Source organism: Myotis myotis, unplaced genomic scaffold (assembly GCF_014108235.1).
Source record: "Myotis myotis isolate mMyoMyo1 unplaced genomic scaffold, mMyoMyo1.p scaffold_m19_p_8, whole genome shotgun sequence".
NCBI classification, from domain to species: domain Eukaryota; kingdom Metazoa; phylum Chordata; class Mammalia; order Chiroptera; family Vespertilionidae; genus Myotis; species Myotis myotis.
In genome coordinates, this window is record NW_023416390.1 from 89,374,915 (window position 1) to 89,393,750 (window position 18,836).

At 42.1% G+C, this 18,836-nt stretch overlaps 1 protein-coding gene across 1 annotated transcript in view; it reads right to left on the bottom strand.

Annotated features, from left to right (window-relative positions):
* CNTNAP5 (contactin associated protein family member 5) overlaps nucleotides 1-18,836 on the bottom strand; it is an 876,948-nt gene that overhangs the window by 116,854 nt on the left and 741,258 nt on the right. The window contains exon 19 of the mRNA XM_036320828.1: nucleotides 18,165-18,389. Coding sequence (XP_036176721.1) covers nucleotides 18,165-18,389 — 225 coding nt within the window. The remainder of the gene's footprint in view (nucleotides 1-18,164; nucleotides 18,390-18,836) is intronic.

Genomic DNA, 18,836 nt, shown 5'->3' on the forward strand with positions numbered 1-18,836 from the left:
TGTTGTATTGGATGATGCTCAACCAACTGAGCTGAGCCACCCAGCCAGGCAAGGGAGGGGGGTTCTTTAGAATAGACATTATTTAGTTGGTGCACACCCATCTCCTCAGTCCTGTGTCCAGCACTGTCCAGCATAGCTTAACTATTTCTGCAGCTCAGTGCTTAACATGCTTAACACAATTCCTGGCAACGGTATCCCAAGTTAAGGTCAGTGGTGGAACCATTGGGTGGGCATGACTGTTAGATCAGTGGCGTCACCTTGAGTTGCATGCGCAAGACAAAATTAAAGGAGAACAATTTTTAAAATTTGATTATTGTTTTAAATTCTCTGCAATGCACTCCATTTTTGCCTACCCATAGATCAGACCTTGCCTGTTGCTGGCCCCCACTCTTGCTATACCTCTGGTGCCTGGTCTGAAGAAACTGCCAAATCAACAGGTCATAGATATTTTCTGAGCTGAAAGAGACTTTTAAAAGGCATGCATTCAGTGAGATTAATTGGCTTTTTCAAGGCCAATATTTTGTAAGTGGAAGTATGTGTAGATTTAATGGTGTTCTCCTTGGAGACAATGCAAATTCTGGGAACTTCACAGTCATCCAATGAGGGTTATAGGTCCTTCAATATGTCATACAATTCTAACCACATTGCGTTAGAAGGGCCTCAAAAATCATCAAGGTCAACCTCATGTTAAGGATGAGAAAACTGAGATCCATAGAAATAAAGTGACTAGTCTAAGTTTACCTGTGATTTTTGTTTAGTTTTAATTTAATTTAATTTTATTTGTAATCCTCATCAGAATATGTTTTAGAGAGAGAAGGGGAGTGGGGAGAGAAACATCGATGTGAGAGAGAAACATCTATTGGTTGCCTCTTCTACAAATCCAGACCTGGGATTCAACCCAAAGCACAGCATGTGTCCTGACTAGAAATGAACCACAACCTGTGTGTGCGTGTGTGTGTGTGTGTGTGTGTGTGTGTGTACTGGATAACACTCCAGTCAAGAGAGTACCTGGCTAGGGCTGTTTAGTTTTTTGTTTGTTTGTTTTGTTTTGTTTTGTTTTGTTTTGTTTTTAAATATGTTTTTATTGATTTTAGAGAGAGAGGAAAAGAGAGGAATAGAGAGATGGAAACATCCATCAGAGAGAAACATTAATTGGCTGCCTCTGGAGATCTAGCCTGTAGCTTGGGCATGTGCCCTTACTGGTGACCTCTTGGTTCATGGGTCAATGGTCAACCACTGAACCACACAGGCCTAAAAGGGGCTATTTAGTTTTGTTTTAATTTGTATTGAACTACAATGTATAATTATACTATGTCTAGTAAAGGGCATATGACCTCTCCAATGGAAGACAACACAGAGTTCAGGAGACAACAGTCCTGCACCCCAGAAGCTCCTCACATCTCCTTAGTGTTGCTAGTCCCCAAGGTTAGCCACTATTATGATTTTTAACAGCATAGATTAATTTTATATGTTTTTGAAATTTATAAAAACATTGGAATTATAGAGAATGTACATTTTTATGTCTGGTTTCTTTTAACATTAAGTTTGTGAAACTTTCATTTTTGTTTTATGCATATATAAATCACTCATTCTTATTGCTTTGAGGGAATATAGGAGAGCACCAAGTTTTAATGACCAAGAAGCAACAGAAATGTGGTAGACAGGCTCTAAAGTAGGCTTTGGGTTTGCACCTTATATAAAACTCTATCCATGAGTGGAAGTGAGATCTGTGGCCTGCTCCTAACACAGAGAAGGTTAGCAAAAGCACTCTGTGACAACACTTCAAGGTTTGTCAATCCACGCAGATGCTGGTGCTCCCTTCCTGGCTTAATAAAGTAAGCTCGGAGGGTCTGTGGGGAGTATCCCAGGGCCAGGAACTATGGGTTGAGAGCAATGTCGGGTCAAGAACCAGCTAAGGACTAGGACCCTGATTCTGAAATCCCAAGGAACTAAGTTTTGCCAACAACTCAAGGAAGCTTAGAAGCAGATTGTTCCCCAGTAGAGTCTCTGATGGGGCCATAGTCCACCTGATACCATGACTACAGCCCATGATCCCCTGAGCTGAAGACCCAGGTAAACTGCTTGGACTCTGACCCAAGGCACCTGTGAGATAAGGCACGGGCCTCTTTTAAGCCACTTACTCTTTGGAAAGGTGTTACTTAGCAAATGGAAAACTAATACAAGAACCCATCTCCCTGCTTTCTAGCACAGGGATTGTCATTCCTTTTCATTACTAGAACAAAACCCTGTAACGCCTCAACATACTTTTCCTGTAATCCATTTTCAGCAACCAATTTGGTAAATATAAATCATGCACTATATTAGTCCTTGTTTAATAATTTTAAATATACAGTGGCCCCATACCTCAGGAAGTGAGACACAAATGAATAAACAAACAGACAAAAACAGGCAGAAAAAGCTAAGATTGGACATCTCAGCACAATATCCTGGGAAGAATAATCTTAGAGGAGGGAAAAAATGGGGTTGTATATTTTCATGATGCTATTTTCAGCATGTATTTCCCATAGATGCATCTTAAGCACTTTGGAGCAATGCCAACCAGGGTGCAATGTAGATATAAGTCAATATCATTACAACAGAGGCACTTAACAGGACGACATGACTGATGCCAGGCACCTGCTTTCCGGAGAAGAAAGCTCACTTGCTCGCTCTAGGGAACACGTTTCTGATCGCCCATTTCTAGTCCTTTTCACTTTATTCTTGATTTATTGCCCTTTCCCAGCTTCAGCCCGACTAAGACTTCAGCTTTCAGCACAAAATGATATTTCAGACTCCACTAAATATATTTGTAAGACAAGGGCAGCCAACAAAATTAAACTGCTGGTACAAAGTCTGGCTGTTATTTAAAGCTGGAGAGAGATTACAGGGGATTATTACTTTATCAAAAAATATTTCAGCTAAAAAAGCAGTGCTCGTTTCTCCAGTACCTTTGGCTGTGTGCTAATTTATCTCCCATCCTGCATGGATTTAGTCTTCCACTGCCATTTTATTGAAAAGTCTGACAAATGTCAGTGGCCTAAGCTACAGGACACCCAAGCTCACTCAGTTATTGCTGCAGAGAGCTAGAAATCAGGACCTTCAAAGGGATTTATGTGTGCTGTTTCTTTGATTTTTATTGTTATGCTTTCATTTGAACCATCAGGAATTTTATCTTCAAATCTCATTTATCTTTCTGAAGGTCCCCCCTATAGATGGCAATACAAACAAGTAAAACCCGACAGTATTACCATTATGGACTTGGTCACATTTATTCCTCTATCTTTTTAAAATGCAATATTTTATCTGTTTTAAGTTGCTCTTTTTGGATATATTTTTTTCTCAGACCCTTAACATACTTTGAAAGGAAAAACACCTATCAGAATTAGAAATAAGAGGATAAGAATAAACCATTTTTAGATTCTGCTATATCTTAAGGTTTTCTTCTCATTTTAGCTTCATGCTTTTAAGTAAAGTGGTAATCTATTTTAATTTTTTCTCTTTGATTCTTAGCTGTGAAGATATGACAGTGACATTTTTTAAATATGAATCATAAGATATGCTTCTAAAAATGCTCTTTTGAGCGCACACACACGCACACGCACACACACACACACACACACACACACACACACACACACACTGTGCCCTCGTGTCATTAAAAGCTCTTAAGCAATTTCACTGGAAAATGTATCTAATGGCGGCATAATTATTGTGTATAGACACTGGGTGCCTGAATGGTGCTAGACCAGTGCTGATTCCTTCAATGAGTGTTGTAGTGATGGATCCAACAAGTTTCTAGAGATTGTGACCATTTTTATAACAGGCCACAACAGAAGTCATAGGAAGGGCGCTGGCCACCACTTTTGGTTGGGAACCAGAAATGCTTCCCAGAAGTGACATTGAAGTTAGATTTGAAAATATAAGAGTTTGCCAGCAAAGAAAGGATGAAGGTCGGAAAGGAAAGGATGTTCCAGCAAAGGTAACAAAATGTGCAATAACTTGAGGGGAAACAGACATGATGCCCTCGGTGATCTGAACATAATTCAAGGTGGAATGAGGAGACAGTGGGTGAGAATAATGAGAATGAAAACTTCACAGGAAAGTAAAAATCTAGAATTGAAGGGAGTTTGCTCAAGGGCAATGGGGAGTTATCAAAAAATGAATGACATGAATATATTTGAATTTTAAAAAGATCACCCTGGTCAGAAGAGAGAATTAAAAGGGCACAGGCCTAGAGGCTAGAAGAAGTATATGAACACTGTTGCAATAATTTGATTCTGATATTAAGGTGGCCAGAATGAAGATAATCATAGTGGGAACATAAAAATTGGGTATATATAAATGAGACTGAAGAAGTAAATACAATGTAATGCAAGAAGACTGAATAAAATGCTGATAGATTCTGGAGAGGCGAGAAAGAGGGAGACGTGGATGAAGCAGGTTTCTGACTTGGGCACTTGAGTTGAATGTAGAGCACTTTTCTGAGAAGGGAAAACACAAGCAGAAAAGGTATAGCTGTGTGTGTGTGTGTGTGTGTGTGTGTGTGTGTGTGTGTGTGTGTGTGTGTTGTGGGAGGCAGGGTTAAACTTGAGGTCAGTTTACAACATACAGAGTTTGAGGATTTTTTGGGACAGTCGAATAAAGTGCCCCTCAATTCTTTTAAAACCAATAAGATACCTCCTCACCAACTGAAATCATGGGAATGGATGACATATCTCAGTGAGGGTGCATTCTTCCTTCAGAAAAGCCAGAACTGCCGCAATAAAGCCAACGTTTAAAGGGCAGCTGACACTTACAGGGCCTCTGATTAGATGAGGTATCCACGCATACAGAAGGCTGAGAAAAAGCATTCATGTCCTAGAGCTCGCGGGGTAAGGTCTGAAATAGATTTGTCAATGGGGCATTTCTTAGTGGTCTTGCAATGGACTATTTAAATAGGAAGTGGAATCATTTGTTATATTGAGTGTTTCCAAATAAATTATGTCATTAATTTATTCTTCCATTCATTCATGGAAGGACTCAACTCATTAACAGAAAACTTGGAAACAAGGTCTGCATGCAACTGTGCAAACAGTCTTTAAAGGTGCCTTCAGCCCTGACCGGTTTGGCTCAGTGGATAGAGCATCGGCCTGCTGACTGAAAGGTCCCAGGTTTGATTCCAGTCAAGGGCATGTACCTTGCTTGCAGGCACATCCCCAATAGGGTGTGTGCAGGAGGCAGCTGATCGATGTTGCTCTCTCATCGATGTTTCTAACTCTCTATCCCTCTCCCTTCCTCTCTGTAAAAAAAAAAAAAAAATCAATAAAGTATATTTAAAAAAAAATAAAGGTGCCTTCAGCCAATATCACTTACATAGTTTTATGCATTTATAACTGGGGAAAATAACTAGTTTTTTACTAGCTATACTGTACACCTCTATCTTGATATTTAAGCAACAGATTTTTATGCATTTAAATACTGTTTATAGAAATACTGCATTTTAAAAGCCACATAGTATAGAAAGACTTAATACGACGAAACAATGCCTGCCTCACTTCTTCCTACTCCAAGGCCCTCCTCCTCATAAGTTCTTTAGTTCTATCAGTTTTCATCTTATTTCCCTTCAACTATATTAAATGCATTGCTATTTCTTGATTTTATCCATTTTAGACATTATATTTTGTCTTCCCATTCTGGTAGATGAGGAATTACCTTTCGTGGACCTAGTCACATCTGGGCCTACCTCCCCTGGCCTCCAGGACAGGTATGCCACAATGTCGGTTAGGTTGGATTTCGAAGTCCATGTTGTTTGTCTGATGTAAATATCACACTTTGCTGATCGCTAGGGCCTGCATATTGTCCCTAAGTGCCTCCCTCCAAAATCCCTTTGTTGCATGACTCATCCTAGGCCAGATTTTCTCAGCCTCACAGCTATTCTGGATCTGATAATTATTAGTGTGTGTGGCGGGGGGAGGGTTTACTGTCCTGGGTCATTAAGAAGTTTAGCAGTGCCCTAGCCGGTTTGGTTCAGTGGATAGAGTGTCGGCCCTCAGACTGAAGGGTCCTGGGCTTGACTTCAGTCAAGGGCATATACCTCGGAGGCAGGCTTGATCCCTGGCCCTGGTTGGGGCCCATGCAGGAAGCAAACAATCAATGTGTCTCTCTCACATTGGTGTTTCTCTCTGTGTCTCTCCCCTCCCTTCCACTCTCTCTCTAAAAAAAATAAATACAAAAAATCAATGGAAAATATCCTTGGGTGAGGATTAACAACAAAGAAAGATGTTTAGCAGCATCCCTAGCTTCTACCCACTATATATCAGCATTGCCTCTCTTCTTAGTAACTAAAAATGTCCACAGGTTTTACCAAGGGTTATCTGGTGGTTAAAATCATGCCCAGTGGAGAACCAGTGGCTGCTCACTAGGACTTCTGCAAGGCAATTACCCTGAAATCAGCTTGCCTGTTCTGAGGTGGGTAACCGATTCCCTGGAGCCCATATCTTCCTTTTTATATACTTCTTTTTTTAAAATATATTGTATTGATTTTTTACATAGAGGAAGGGAGAGGGATAGAGAGTTAGAAACATCAATGAGAGAAAAACATCGACCAGCTGCCTCCTGCACACCCCCTCCTGGGTATGTGCCCTCAACCAAGGTATATGCCCTTGACTGGAATCGAACCTGGGACCTTTCAGTCTGCAGGCTGATGCTCTATCCACTGAGCCAAACCGGGTAGGGCCCTTTTTATAGGCTTCTTTCTTCAGGGAAAGCACCTTGTGGCAGGCTGCCTCTAAGGTGGCCCTCAATGATGCTTGCCTCCTAGTATTCATATCTTTATGTAACCTCCCTCCACAACCTCACATTGTACCAGGTGGCGCTATTGAATTTAGTATTCTCTCTCTCTCTCTCTCTCTCTCTCTCTCTCTCTCTCTCTCTCTCTCTCTCCCTTTCCATTCACCACTTTCTCTGGGCTGGGGGAGAGGGGGCGGGGGGGGGGGGAGGCCAACAGACATGTCCTCTGTTCAGCCCTATTGAAAAAATCAAAGAACCAGCATCTGAAAGTTCCAGTCAAGAACCACAGGATAAATCTTGGAAGCAGATTGTCCCATCCCTTCAGGTTACTGAGGCCAGACAAGAATGTGACCTCATGAGAGACATGAACCAGAATCATCCAGCTAAGCCAATCCCACATTCCTGACCTCTCACAGCACTGTGAAAGGTGACAAATGTTTGTTCTTTTAACGTGCTAAATTTTGGGCTAATTTTTTATGCAGTATTAAATAACTAACATACATATCAGGTAACATCTCAGTAAAAGTATTTCTGGTGTCTCAGATATACCTCATGAGATACATCTGCCATTTTATGTATTAAATTGTTTTTATCCCTTCATTCATAACATGGGACTGATAACTTGAAGAACCATAGAATTCTAGTGTGAAGCCATTTTCCCTAAATATTGTGAAGATGGTCTTCCATTATCTCCAATCACCAGTGTTTCTGTGAAATTCTCTGCTGGTCCTTAGCAGACGGAGTTCGGGTGTGCCTGTGCTTCAGTGTGTGTCTGCTTCTGTTCACTGTGTTGGGTAAGGAAGCAAACGTTTACATTGGATTTATTTTATTCTACAGAGTATTTTCTATTATATCCTTGCTAATGTCCTCTCCCTATCTATTCTCTTTCTGGAGATCCTATTAGATATTGAATTTCATGTTTTGATGTTTTATCTTCTGTCCTCATTGTCCACATTTTTGCATTTTTGTTTAACTTTCTGGGAAATTTCTCAATTTTCTAGATTTTTCATAATTTCCTCTACAGCATTTCCAAGAGTTTTATTTTATTTTATTTTTGGCCAGTTTTATTTTAAAGTATCATATTCTAGTGTCATAGATTTATATATTCTTCTACCTCTCTGAAGACACTGTTTTTAATGTTTTTTTTCTGCCTCTTGCATTATTTTTGTTTTCTCCAAGTACCTTTGTTTATTTGTTTTGTTCTTTGTCTTTCATCTTGGAGGTATCAGATGGCCCTAGCTATCTGTTCACACTGTGACTGGGGCACTGTACACTGGACTGAGAATTCTACGTGCAGCGGCTGTTTGTCAACAGGTGGGACTCACGGGCAGGTGACCATATGGGTAAGCTATGTTTTCCCGTGCGGCATCGCTATCATTCATGGGGCTGTTCAGTTCTTTTATGGAAACTGTCTAATCTCTTGCATGAAGAAAGAAAAGCCAAATTGTAAAGCTCTTGGAAGAAGGGAAAATCAAGGCCAGGGCCCCATAGCCTCCTGTACGGACGTCCCTTCACGTTTGTCTGCAGCCCTGTAGCTCAGCTGGCCCTCAGCTTTGCAAACTCTGATCTAATGTCCATGGACTACCGCATATATTTCTGGACCTCTGGGATGGAGGTGGAAAGAAACTTGCTTATCTGCCTGGACAGGGAAACACGGGTTTGGGGTCAGCAGCTCCCTGAGTAATCCTACCTCGTTTCCCGTCATCATCCCTGGAGCAGCTGCCCAGTACACAGAGCACCCAGGCTGAGCCTCTCCTGGAAGTCCTCCCCTTGCAGAGACTTGAAGGGAGCCAGCCTGCAGCCTCCACATGCTGCCTGATTTCCAAAATGTGGGACACTTCTTCCCCTCTGCTTTGCCTTTTGCATGTCTACCTTCTTTCATTTTTACCTTTCTTCATGTCATTGTGAAGGAGCTTAAAAATGAGAGGGACAATATATTTGTGCATCCATCCCTCGTGTTTAAATAAGAACATGCATGTATTCCATGTGATTTTGTAAACCAAATATGTTCTGTCTGGCCCTATTAACAACACTAAAATCACTTATTTCAAGAGCTGAGCACTCCCCCATGAGCTCCTTCACGTCACACTTTCCACAGGCAGGGACTGTCAGATTCAGCTGGCGAGCCTCCGTGCTGGCACTATAGCCACCCCCAGGGCCTGCGTCACAGACATGGCCTCAGTGATAACGCTAGGTTTTCACTTGGTAGTCCTGTGTGCGCCAGGGCGCACTGGATTACAATCTGCCAAATATAAGAGATGCCTGGAACCTTCTATTACTGGCAATATAGTTTCAAATATCCCAGCAGGGTGTGAGCACGCATCTACTGGGTCATCTTTTAACCAGCGTTTTGCTAACAAAGCTGAGTATGGAACCCCAGGAAGTGAATATGACATTCTTGACACAGCACCCAGCCTGCATGAAAGCTAACACAAACCCCAGGGAGAAAATGGCCGCTTCCCTGAGAACAGCACACAGTACAAGGTGGGGTCAGAGAACAGAGCAGAATATCTGCAAGTTAAAAAGTGAGACTGGCAGCGTGTGATGTTCAGCCCCATGGTCCTTGCTGTGTCTTCAGGGACAAGTCATTTAACCTGTCGGTGCCTAAGAGCTCTCATTGGTGAAGTGGGGGGTGTCAGGAGGAACCTCACAGCCACTGTGAGGACGAAAAGAGTTGACATATAGAAAGCAGGAGACTGTGTCCAGGGACACACGAACCTCCTTGTGAGTATGAGCTGCTGGGGACTGTTTCCTGGCTGCTTGATCAAGTTTTGTGTGAGCAGATTAGGAGTTTGAACTGGATTTGCAGGGCTGAAAACCTAGTCACCATCTCCACTGCAGCTCTAAGAGAGGGCAGTCCGTTTCCGGAGCCCTCCTTTCCAAATAGGAGAGGTCAAGCTACTTATTAGAGTGGGAACAGAGCTTCTATGACTTTGAATCAAGAGAAATAGTTATAATCCCAGGCTTTCTTGCTGCACAAATGCCAGCTGCACAGAGAGGTGAGTGACCTGAGCCGGGACTTCCTACTGTGTTGGTCAGGCAGGCTAAGCAGAGTGGAAACACGCCTTTTCTCTGATAAAAAGAAGTAACGACTTTCTTAATCCTGAACCGCTAATTAGAGGCTTAGTCCAAAAGCTAAGCATCCAGTGCCCCATTCTCTCCATCCCTGGCTTACAACACAGAAAATGAAAGTGGCTCAGTAACTAGCAAGCTCTTTGGCTTGTGTGTAATAACTCTTTTTTGTGTTTTATCTGAGTTCCTCAAACTCTTTACAAACAGGATCTCATTACCCCAACAACACTGTGGCCAGGCCCTGGACCAATTCTCCCAAAGTTATGGATGAAGAACCCCAGGCACCTAGTACACCTGTCTCTCCCCTTTCTCTTTCTGCAATGGCACCTAAGAGCAGGTGCTGATTCTCTTGATTCTCACACTATATTGTAAGTAATCAGCCTGGTTGTAAAAACAAACAGTTGCTCAATTCTTAGAAAATTTCTGAAGACTTATTTAAACTGGGAAAGTACAAAGTGAGAAGACCCCAGAGGCTCTCAAAATAATATCAAAGAATAAAGGCTCCACAGCCCCGCTGCCCAAACAACTCTGCCTCTCACAGGTACATTACAGGTGATGGGATGGAATCTCAGGAAGAACAGTATTAATATCAATACTCTGCCCTGGCCAGTGTTCCTGAGTGGTTAGAACATAAGCCTGTTCACCAAAAGGATCACAAGTTCAATTCTCGGTCAAGGGCATGTACCTGGGTTGCAGGTTCAATCCCCAGCCCAGGTTGGGGTGAATGCAGGAGGCAACCAGTGAATGTGCCTTTCTCACACTGAAGTTTCTCTCTCTTCCCCCCTCTTCTGCTCTTTCTAAAAATCAATGAAAAAATATCCTCAGGTGAGGATTAACAGAAAAAGAAAATCAAAACAACAAACAAAAAACATCAACACCCATTAATATTTCCATGCCCATCTGGACCTGTTGTCCCCCATATTGTTATCATCAATAAGAAAATGTAGTGAATTTTGTACTTTGCAGTCTATGTGCTCTACCTCCATGGTTTCATCTGACCTTTGTTTCAGACTGATTGAGCTGCAATAACAAAACGCTGCAGGCTGGGTGGCCCACACAATGGAAACTCATTTTCTCACAGTTTTGGAGCCTTTAATTTCAAGGCATCAGCCAATTCAGTGTTTGGTGAGGACTGTCCTGCTGACTTTCAGATGGCCACCTTGTACTGTGCCCTCACTTGGGAGGGGGTGAGAGAGAGAGAGAGTCTCTGGCATCTCCTCTTATAAGGTCCCCAACCCTATCTGGTCAGGGCTCTCCCCTTATAATATCATTTAACATTAATTACTTTCTCAATTTAAAAATATAGCCACAGGAGCCAGCACTTTAGCTTGTGAATTTTAGGGCTGGAACCCATTTGTACATAGCAATCCTCAAGGACTTTAAACACCACAACATGAAAACATCACTACAACAAAGAGAAGCAAGAAAGGTTACCTGGATGCAGCTTTTCTCATTATGCCTCCATTTCTCCTCTCAGGCCCACCACTTGGCACATGATACTGAGGTGCCATTTATTCCTGCCCATGTTGCTGTGCTCCCACTAGAGGAGGAAGTGAGAGGGAGGGACTCTTGATCGCCCTCTTAAGGCCATATTGTGTCATATCCACATCCACATTACTGTGGAATGGAGAATGGACCTGACCACAGGACCTGGTATTTCCCAGGGAAAGATGATCTGGAAGCCCAGAAATATAGGAAATGAACAAACTTAAAAAGAGTCCAGGAGGTAGCAAAAGACTTTTGGGATATTTAAGTTCAAAAGTATCAACGTTTGCTTGACACAAGCCCAGAGAATAAAGTAGTCAGGGAGTAGTAAAGCCAAGGAAACGTGCCTTCTGAGGCAGGCTCTTCTCGGGCTGTGCAACCGAATTCCTGATGCTCTGAGGAAGCTCAGAACGTGCCCAAATGCTGGCGTCAGTGAGGGGGCACAGTTGACAGGGGACACAGTTAAGCACTGACAGTCTTCCCCAAGAAAGCAGCAACCGTGGGACTGCCCGGGTCCCCTCTGCTCTGGGAGTGGCTGCGAGGTTGACACTTGGGAGAGGCCCCTCCCTGGATTTCTCTTCATCACTATCTCCCTGGACTCAGGATTTTGGAAATGCAAAGTGTCTGGGTTTACCCTCATTCCCTCCAAGGTGTGTGCAATCACAGACAGACAGTGTACCGTGTGAGTGTACATGTTTAAAAAAAAGATTGATAAAAAGGAAACGATGAAGCAAAGTGGAAGGGACTATTCAGTGCTGGAGGGCGCTGGGCAGCCACCAAGGGAAGGTGATGGAAGCCTTGTTTATACTTTGAACCCAAGTGATCTAACCACAGATGGATGGCCTTAGAATTAGCACATATTTTATATTTATATATATTTTATATATATTTTAAACCCTCACTTGAATATATGTTGAGAAAGAGAGAGAGAGAGAGAGAGAGAGAGAGAGAGAGAGAGAGAGAGATGTGAAATATCTATTTGTTGCCTACCCTATGTGCCTTGATTGGGGATTGAATCCACATCCTAGGTATGTGCCCTGACCAGGAATTGAACCATAAACCTTTTTGTGTATGGGATGATGTTCCAATCAACTGAACCACTGAGCCAGGGCCATATTTTATATTTTATTTAAAGAGACCAAGAAGGACTGATGATAAAAAAGTAGAATAGGGAATTGAATAGGGAATTGAAATAGAGAAAATAAAAAACAAAAAAGCATCTTATTCTATTTCATGGCCCAATGCCAGGGGCACTACACCTCTATCAAGAAGCATTGTCCACTCCCTTCTTTGCCTTATTGGACCCCTAACAGACTATCCCAGCACTTACATCACACTGTCACCTTCAGTATGTCTTATGTCTCTGTTCCCAGAATAGACCATTAGAGGCAGGCCAGGACACTATCTATCTCGGTCTCTCTGGTACATGAAACAGTGCCTGCCACATGGTAGAACCTGGTGAATGTTAAACATAATTATTTAGGGAGAGAGCTCATGGTACTGTGGAGAGGCAGAGCCATCACTCAATAAAATTCTGCAAAAGTTTAATGTCTCTTCCTCCAGACCCTTTTCCTCCGCCAATGCCCTTTCTCCTCCAAAGGCCAGGTCTCTGAGAAGTTGCCTGTGGCCCAAAGCCCTGGCTATGAAACCACAATGGACTTCTTTTTCCCAAGGACCCTCTGACACAGAAATGCCTCCTCTTTTCTCTATTCTTTTGTCCCAGGAATTAAAATGATTTTCTTTCTTTAAGAAGAAGAACCTGTTTTCATTTGAAAAGATAAGAGGACAGCTTAACCTGAATAACTCTCTAGTGGGAGAAATTTCAAGAAAAAAGATAAAGGTCAAAGAATTCCGAACCCGCCAAATCCAGTCCCTGCCAGGAAGAGGCCTGCAAACATGACTTTAAGTCACATTGCTCCTCTTTCCCTGGCCTGGGAACCTTATTAAATGAATTTGCAAGCCAAGAATTCCACTCAGTATTTACACAGGTCACCCGCTGTGTTCACCCCTGACTTCTTAACCCTGAGTGCTGGGATTGACAATGGCTGTGGGCACTTTCTTCCTCCCAGGAGAACAAAGAGAACTCCTTTTAAGGGTGATGCTCTCATCATCATTTCCACCGGATTCCCAAAGGCACCTTACATCAAAGAAAGGTTAAGAAACCTGAACCAACAGAAGACCCTTAATCCATCTCAGGAAGGTGAGAATCAATCTTATAAAACTTTTAGAGAAAGAGTTTTCCCAGTTAACCCTTTACCATATTTTATCTCCTAATCTTTTGTTTCCATCTATAAATATTCTTAACTTCCATTAGTATTTTTAGAGGCTTATTTTTCACCGGAATGTATCCAAGTCACATTAAAATATCCCTACCTCTTTATAATACAGGGTCACCTATATTGTTCACTGGCAATTATATCAGTGGCCTAATACCACCAACATACTGGGAATAAGCTGTAAGGATACCAGTTCTTAATTCCTCACTGAAGCATTTCAAAGTCTGCAAGTGAAACTCTGGCAGAAAGAAATACAAATGCAGGGCTACACAAGAAAGGAATACAAAATCACAAAATCTCAGACTTGGAAACACACTCAGAGTTCATTATTCTGGGTCATTCACTGCTGGAATTCTTATTATGGTATCCCTAATAAACTGTCATTTATTTATTATTTGATGACTTCCAAAGCAAGGAATCCACTATCACTTAAGCTATTTTACTTTCTTATTACAATCCCTGAGTTCTTAGGAGATTCATCCTTAAAGTCAGGCAAATTCTGACTTCTAGTTGGTCTGCTTGGGACATATGAGCAACTTGGATTTTTTATATATCTAGGTTGTTTTCCAGGAAATTTAAGGCAGTCTCTCTCTCTTTCTCTCTTGCCGGAAACCGGTCCATCCTTGCTGCTTGACACAGTCGCTGCAGGAAAGAAACATCTGCACAGCATATGTTTCAAGGGACCTGGCGTATATAGCATACTGTTCTTAATATGTTTGCTCCCCTTAGCGCTGTGTGTTTTAACCAAGGTCACCTCTCCGAGAAAGGTTGTTTCCCCAGGTAGGAATTTTTCCCTGAAGTCAGGGAGGGGATGCCTCTCCTAGAAAGGTTGTTTCCCCAGGTAGGAATTTTTCCCTGAAGTCAGGGAGGGGATGAAACTCCTTAACTAAGTGCCAGGCAGGTAGTTAATCACTACAAACAATCATGCTTAAGCTACATAATCTTTACTCCCTGGAATGGAGATAAGAAACGCCCTAACCTTTGTAATAGAAATTGACAGGATTAAAATCAACTGGGATAAATACGGATGTAACAAGACAATAAACGGCAGAACTTCGCTGGAGATCCAGACCAGAACTTGGCTGGAGATCCTGGCTAGAGATCCTGGCTAGGCTGCTGATCAACTGAACTCCGTCTCCGTGTCATTCCTTCTTCGCCGACTCCATCCACACCTTTGGGGACCCCTGGACCTGCTGGGGTTGGACTCCGGCTCTCTCTCTCTCTCTCTCTCTCTCTCTCTCTCTCTCTCTCTCTCTCCCTCTCTCTCTCTCCCTCTCTCTCTCATTATGTTTAGAAAGAACTCTATCCTGCTTATCTTTGTTGATCTTTATAGTCCCTGAGTCCCTGACACTGTGCATCGGGACTAGTAAACACCCAGAGAGTCAATGAAACGATGAGTGAATGAGCACATATCTTAGTTGTGCCTCTGCAGTGAGGAGAGATGGCAGGAAATGCCCAGTATCCTAAATATCTGTGCCATCTATCACTGTCTACTGTGATAGGAGTTCCCTAGAGCAATGGTGGGGGCATGGGTTTGGGGCATTTGGGTGGTGATTCTCTATTTGAGGCTGAGTGAAGTGAAGAGAGGGGGGCACTTTATTACTAACCATGACTTGGACACCTATTTCCCATGAGTTAGATGGAGCTGCTAGGCCTGCACTTTTACCTTTGCACTGTTTTACCTTAAAACAAACAAACAAGGCACAGGTTTCTCTTTGCTTCCTTCATTTAGCCAGGGTTTTAAAAATGGGGGTGTCCAGCCCTAACCAGGTAGCTCAGTTGGTAAGAGCATCATCCCTGTGTGCCAATGTTGACGGTTTGATCCCGTAAGGAAACATACAAGAATTAACCAAACAATGAATAAATAAGTAGAACAACAAATTAATATTTCTCTCTATTTCTCTCCCTCCATTTCCCTTTCTCTCTCTCTAAAATTAATAAATAAAATTAAAAAAATAAATTAAAATGCAGATGTCCATTAATTCAAGTACATTTTTCAATGACAGGGGGCTTTAGAGTATAAGAATACAGGGAATACGGTAAAGTTCAATAATGCCTTACCAATTAAATAAATTCAAATTATTTAAAACATGATATGTTTCAAAATATATAACACTCTTAGTTTAGCTGTCGTGGTGGAGTATACAGAATAAGCTGCCAGTCTTGGGAAGGAGGATTGAGTACCAACTATTCTCTTTATTTGCTGTAGAATTTTAATCAAGATATTAAACATTTATGTCTTAGTTTCTACAACTACACCAATCACACAGGGTTATTGTGAGAATTAATATGTGCATTAATTAGAATAGTGTCCATAGAGTATCTGTAATAATAAAAGTGTAATATGCTAATTAGATCGAATAGCCAAATGATCTTCCAGATGTCATTCCAGACATCCTTCCAGATGAAGCTGCAGCGGCAGGGCAGAGACAGAGGTGGTTAGGGGCGATCAGACAGGCAGGCAGAGTGGTTAGGGGTGATGAAGCAGGTAGGCAGAGTGGTTGGGGGTGATCAGGCAGGTAGGCAGGCCAGCAGTTAGGAGCCAGTGATCCCAGATTGCGAGAGGAATGCCCAACTGCCAGTTTAGGCCCTATCTGGTAGTTGGACATCCCCCAAAGGGTCCCGGATTGCAAGAGGGTGCAGGGCGGGCTGAGGAACTCCCCACCCCCATGCAAGAATTTCATGCACTGGGCCTCTAGTATATTATAACAGAGTAATGGAGTAAGACATATTTAGTCTGATATAGTGATTTCTGTTGTGCATTGTCTATATCCAAAGGAATGGCCTGACAGGTACAGGTGTGCCTGTGGGACCACACAAAAGATGCTTTGGGGGGATCTTGCATCTCAGTGCTCTGGAACTATCTTACTTAGAGTTCAGCCACATCACAGTAAGGTCATCCAGTTTAGAGGAAAGGTTGTTGGGCCGATTATCAGGAGATCTGGCTTCTAGTCTCCGCTATGCCATGAATTAGCTGGCTGACCCATGTTAACCAGTTAATCCAGGCCCCAGTGTCCTCAGCCAGCCTTATAACCTCACAGAGACCCTATGGAAAGAAAGATTGAGAACTAAGGGTTCTAATCATACAAATGCCTACTGATAATTAAGAGGTCTAAAACCCATATTGTCTCTTTTCTCTCTTGAAGGCTCTTCAAGACCAAATAGTTCTGGAACTACCAGTTATCCTTCTAGTCTTTCTCTCCCTCTCTCTTTTTTGCTTCCATCATGTTGTTCTGAGAATGAATGATCCTCTTAGTTCTGGTTGGACATTGCTGAGCTCTAAGTAAGATAGTTCCAGAGCACTGAGATGCAAGATTCCCCCCAAAGCATCTTTTGTGTGGTTCCACAGGCACATCTTTCTGTACCTGTCAGGCCATTCCTATGGATACAGACAATGCATAACAGAAGTCACTATCGGACTAAATATGTATTACTCCGTTATGCCATTCAGGCCTGATTCAACTCAGGGGCCCACCAGTTTTGATCCTTGTTTTAGTCCTATACACCATTCTTTATTTTCAATGCTGTAAATAGTTAAAGCAAGATCAAACAAAGAAGAAAGAAAAAAAAACATAAGAAAAATAGTGCAAGAGAAATAGCAAGAGTCTGTGTCTGAGATCTGGAGAAGGCACAGTGTGAGCTGCATATTTCAGGCCCTTTCTTCCATCCCCCACCACAGTTGATCCCTGTGGAGATGGTTCTAAAGCCCAGACACATCTCATTATAACAGAAAATTACAAGAAGAGAAAATACATATTCTTGATGACAGAAAAGTGTCTTTGAGACCATGCTACAGGGATGTCCACATCCTGCCCTCTTTGCCTAATCCTAATAATTGTTTGTTCCCCTAGGATTTTGATCACATAGTGCCTTTGCCATGACCATATCAATAGTCCTCATTCTGTCAATGTGGAATTAAGTTGTGAGGACAGAAAACCTGACTTTTCCTAACAGCTATCAAGACTGGTGTCTTTCACCATCCCGCATATAAGATGGGTTCTAACTCCTTTATCCCTCTAAGCTTCAGATATTCCATTTTGTTCACATTCTTTTCAGAATCTGATTCTCAGAACTCAGATCTGTATCCAGCAAGGTTATGATCCACATATACCACTTCTCTCCAAGATCTAGCAATCCACTTCTATTAATACAGTGTGCATTTATGCTCATTGCTTTAAAGGCCCTTAGTAAAGGAGACTGCAGTAAAGATGGCAGGATATATGTGACAACTGTCCTTCTGAAACTCAGATATGCTTATGATCTTCTTTTTACATTTAATGGATCCCAGCATGGAATAAATAATAAAGAATTACCACTGCACAGTCGAGGCAAATTAAAGTGGATGCATTTGACTTCAGTGATGAACTGACACTGGCCTGGGATATCAATTGCAACTCATAAAGGTCAAGTTCAATCAAGGGTTTGCCTGGAGGTCTGGAAATAAGCTGCTCAGGTGACACCAAATTTAGGTTGAAATTTTGCAGAGTTCTGGAGGGCATATACTAGTACTTTCCCTCTAGCCCAATATGACACTCCATCAGGCTCCCTGCCATCAGCACTCACCATTCTTGCAGAGCAGGACAGCCAGGAAGTCGTGAGAGGAAGAATTGATATAAAGCAAGAGGCTGGGTGCCTGGGCTGTCACAAAGCTAAGTGCGATGTTTTCCTTAGATGGAGCCGGCTCTGCGTAAATGGCTGAGGAAGACTGGCTTAGATTCTTGGTCACTGGGTAGGGTTCTTGAAACAAGTAAGTAACTGAAGTGCCAGCCTCAAAAACAGCAGAAACCTCTGCAAAATAAAAGAGGGGAAAACACACATTAAGATATGAATTGAGTATTCAGGATATAATCATAACTTGTTTATTGTTCCTGTGCATTAGGCACTGTGTGAGGGTTTGTACATTAATTATATAATATGCTTTCCACAATAATTCTCAAGTGGCAGAAATCATCAACCTCATTTCCAAATGAGAAACATGAAGCTTACAGAGGCTAAGAACCCTGCACAGATTGCACAGCTAAAAGAGAGAACTGGGATTTGCATTGTGAAATTCAGGTCCAGTGTAATATATATTTGCAGGATAACTACCATGTGCCAGGCTCATTTTTCAAGAAGCAAAGATAAAATGTCCCTGCCTTCAACACAGTATAGAGAAATTTCACTGGGACCATCTTACTTTTAAAACTGAGATGCTAAGAATTCTGGTTTGTCTTTTTCTCCTGTATCAGGAGGGTT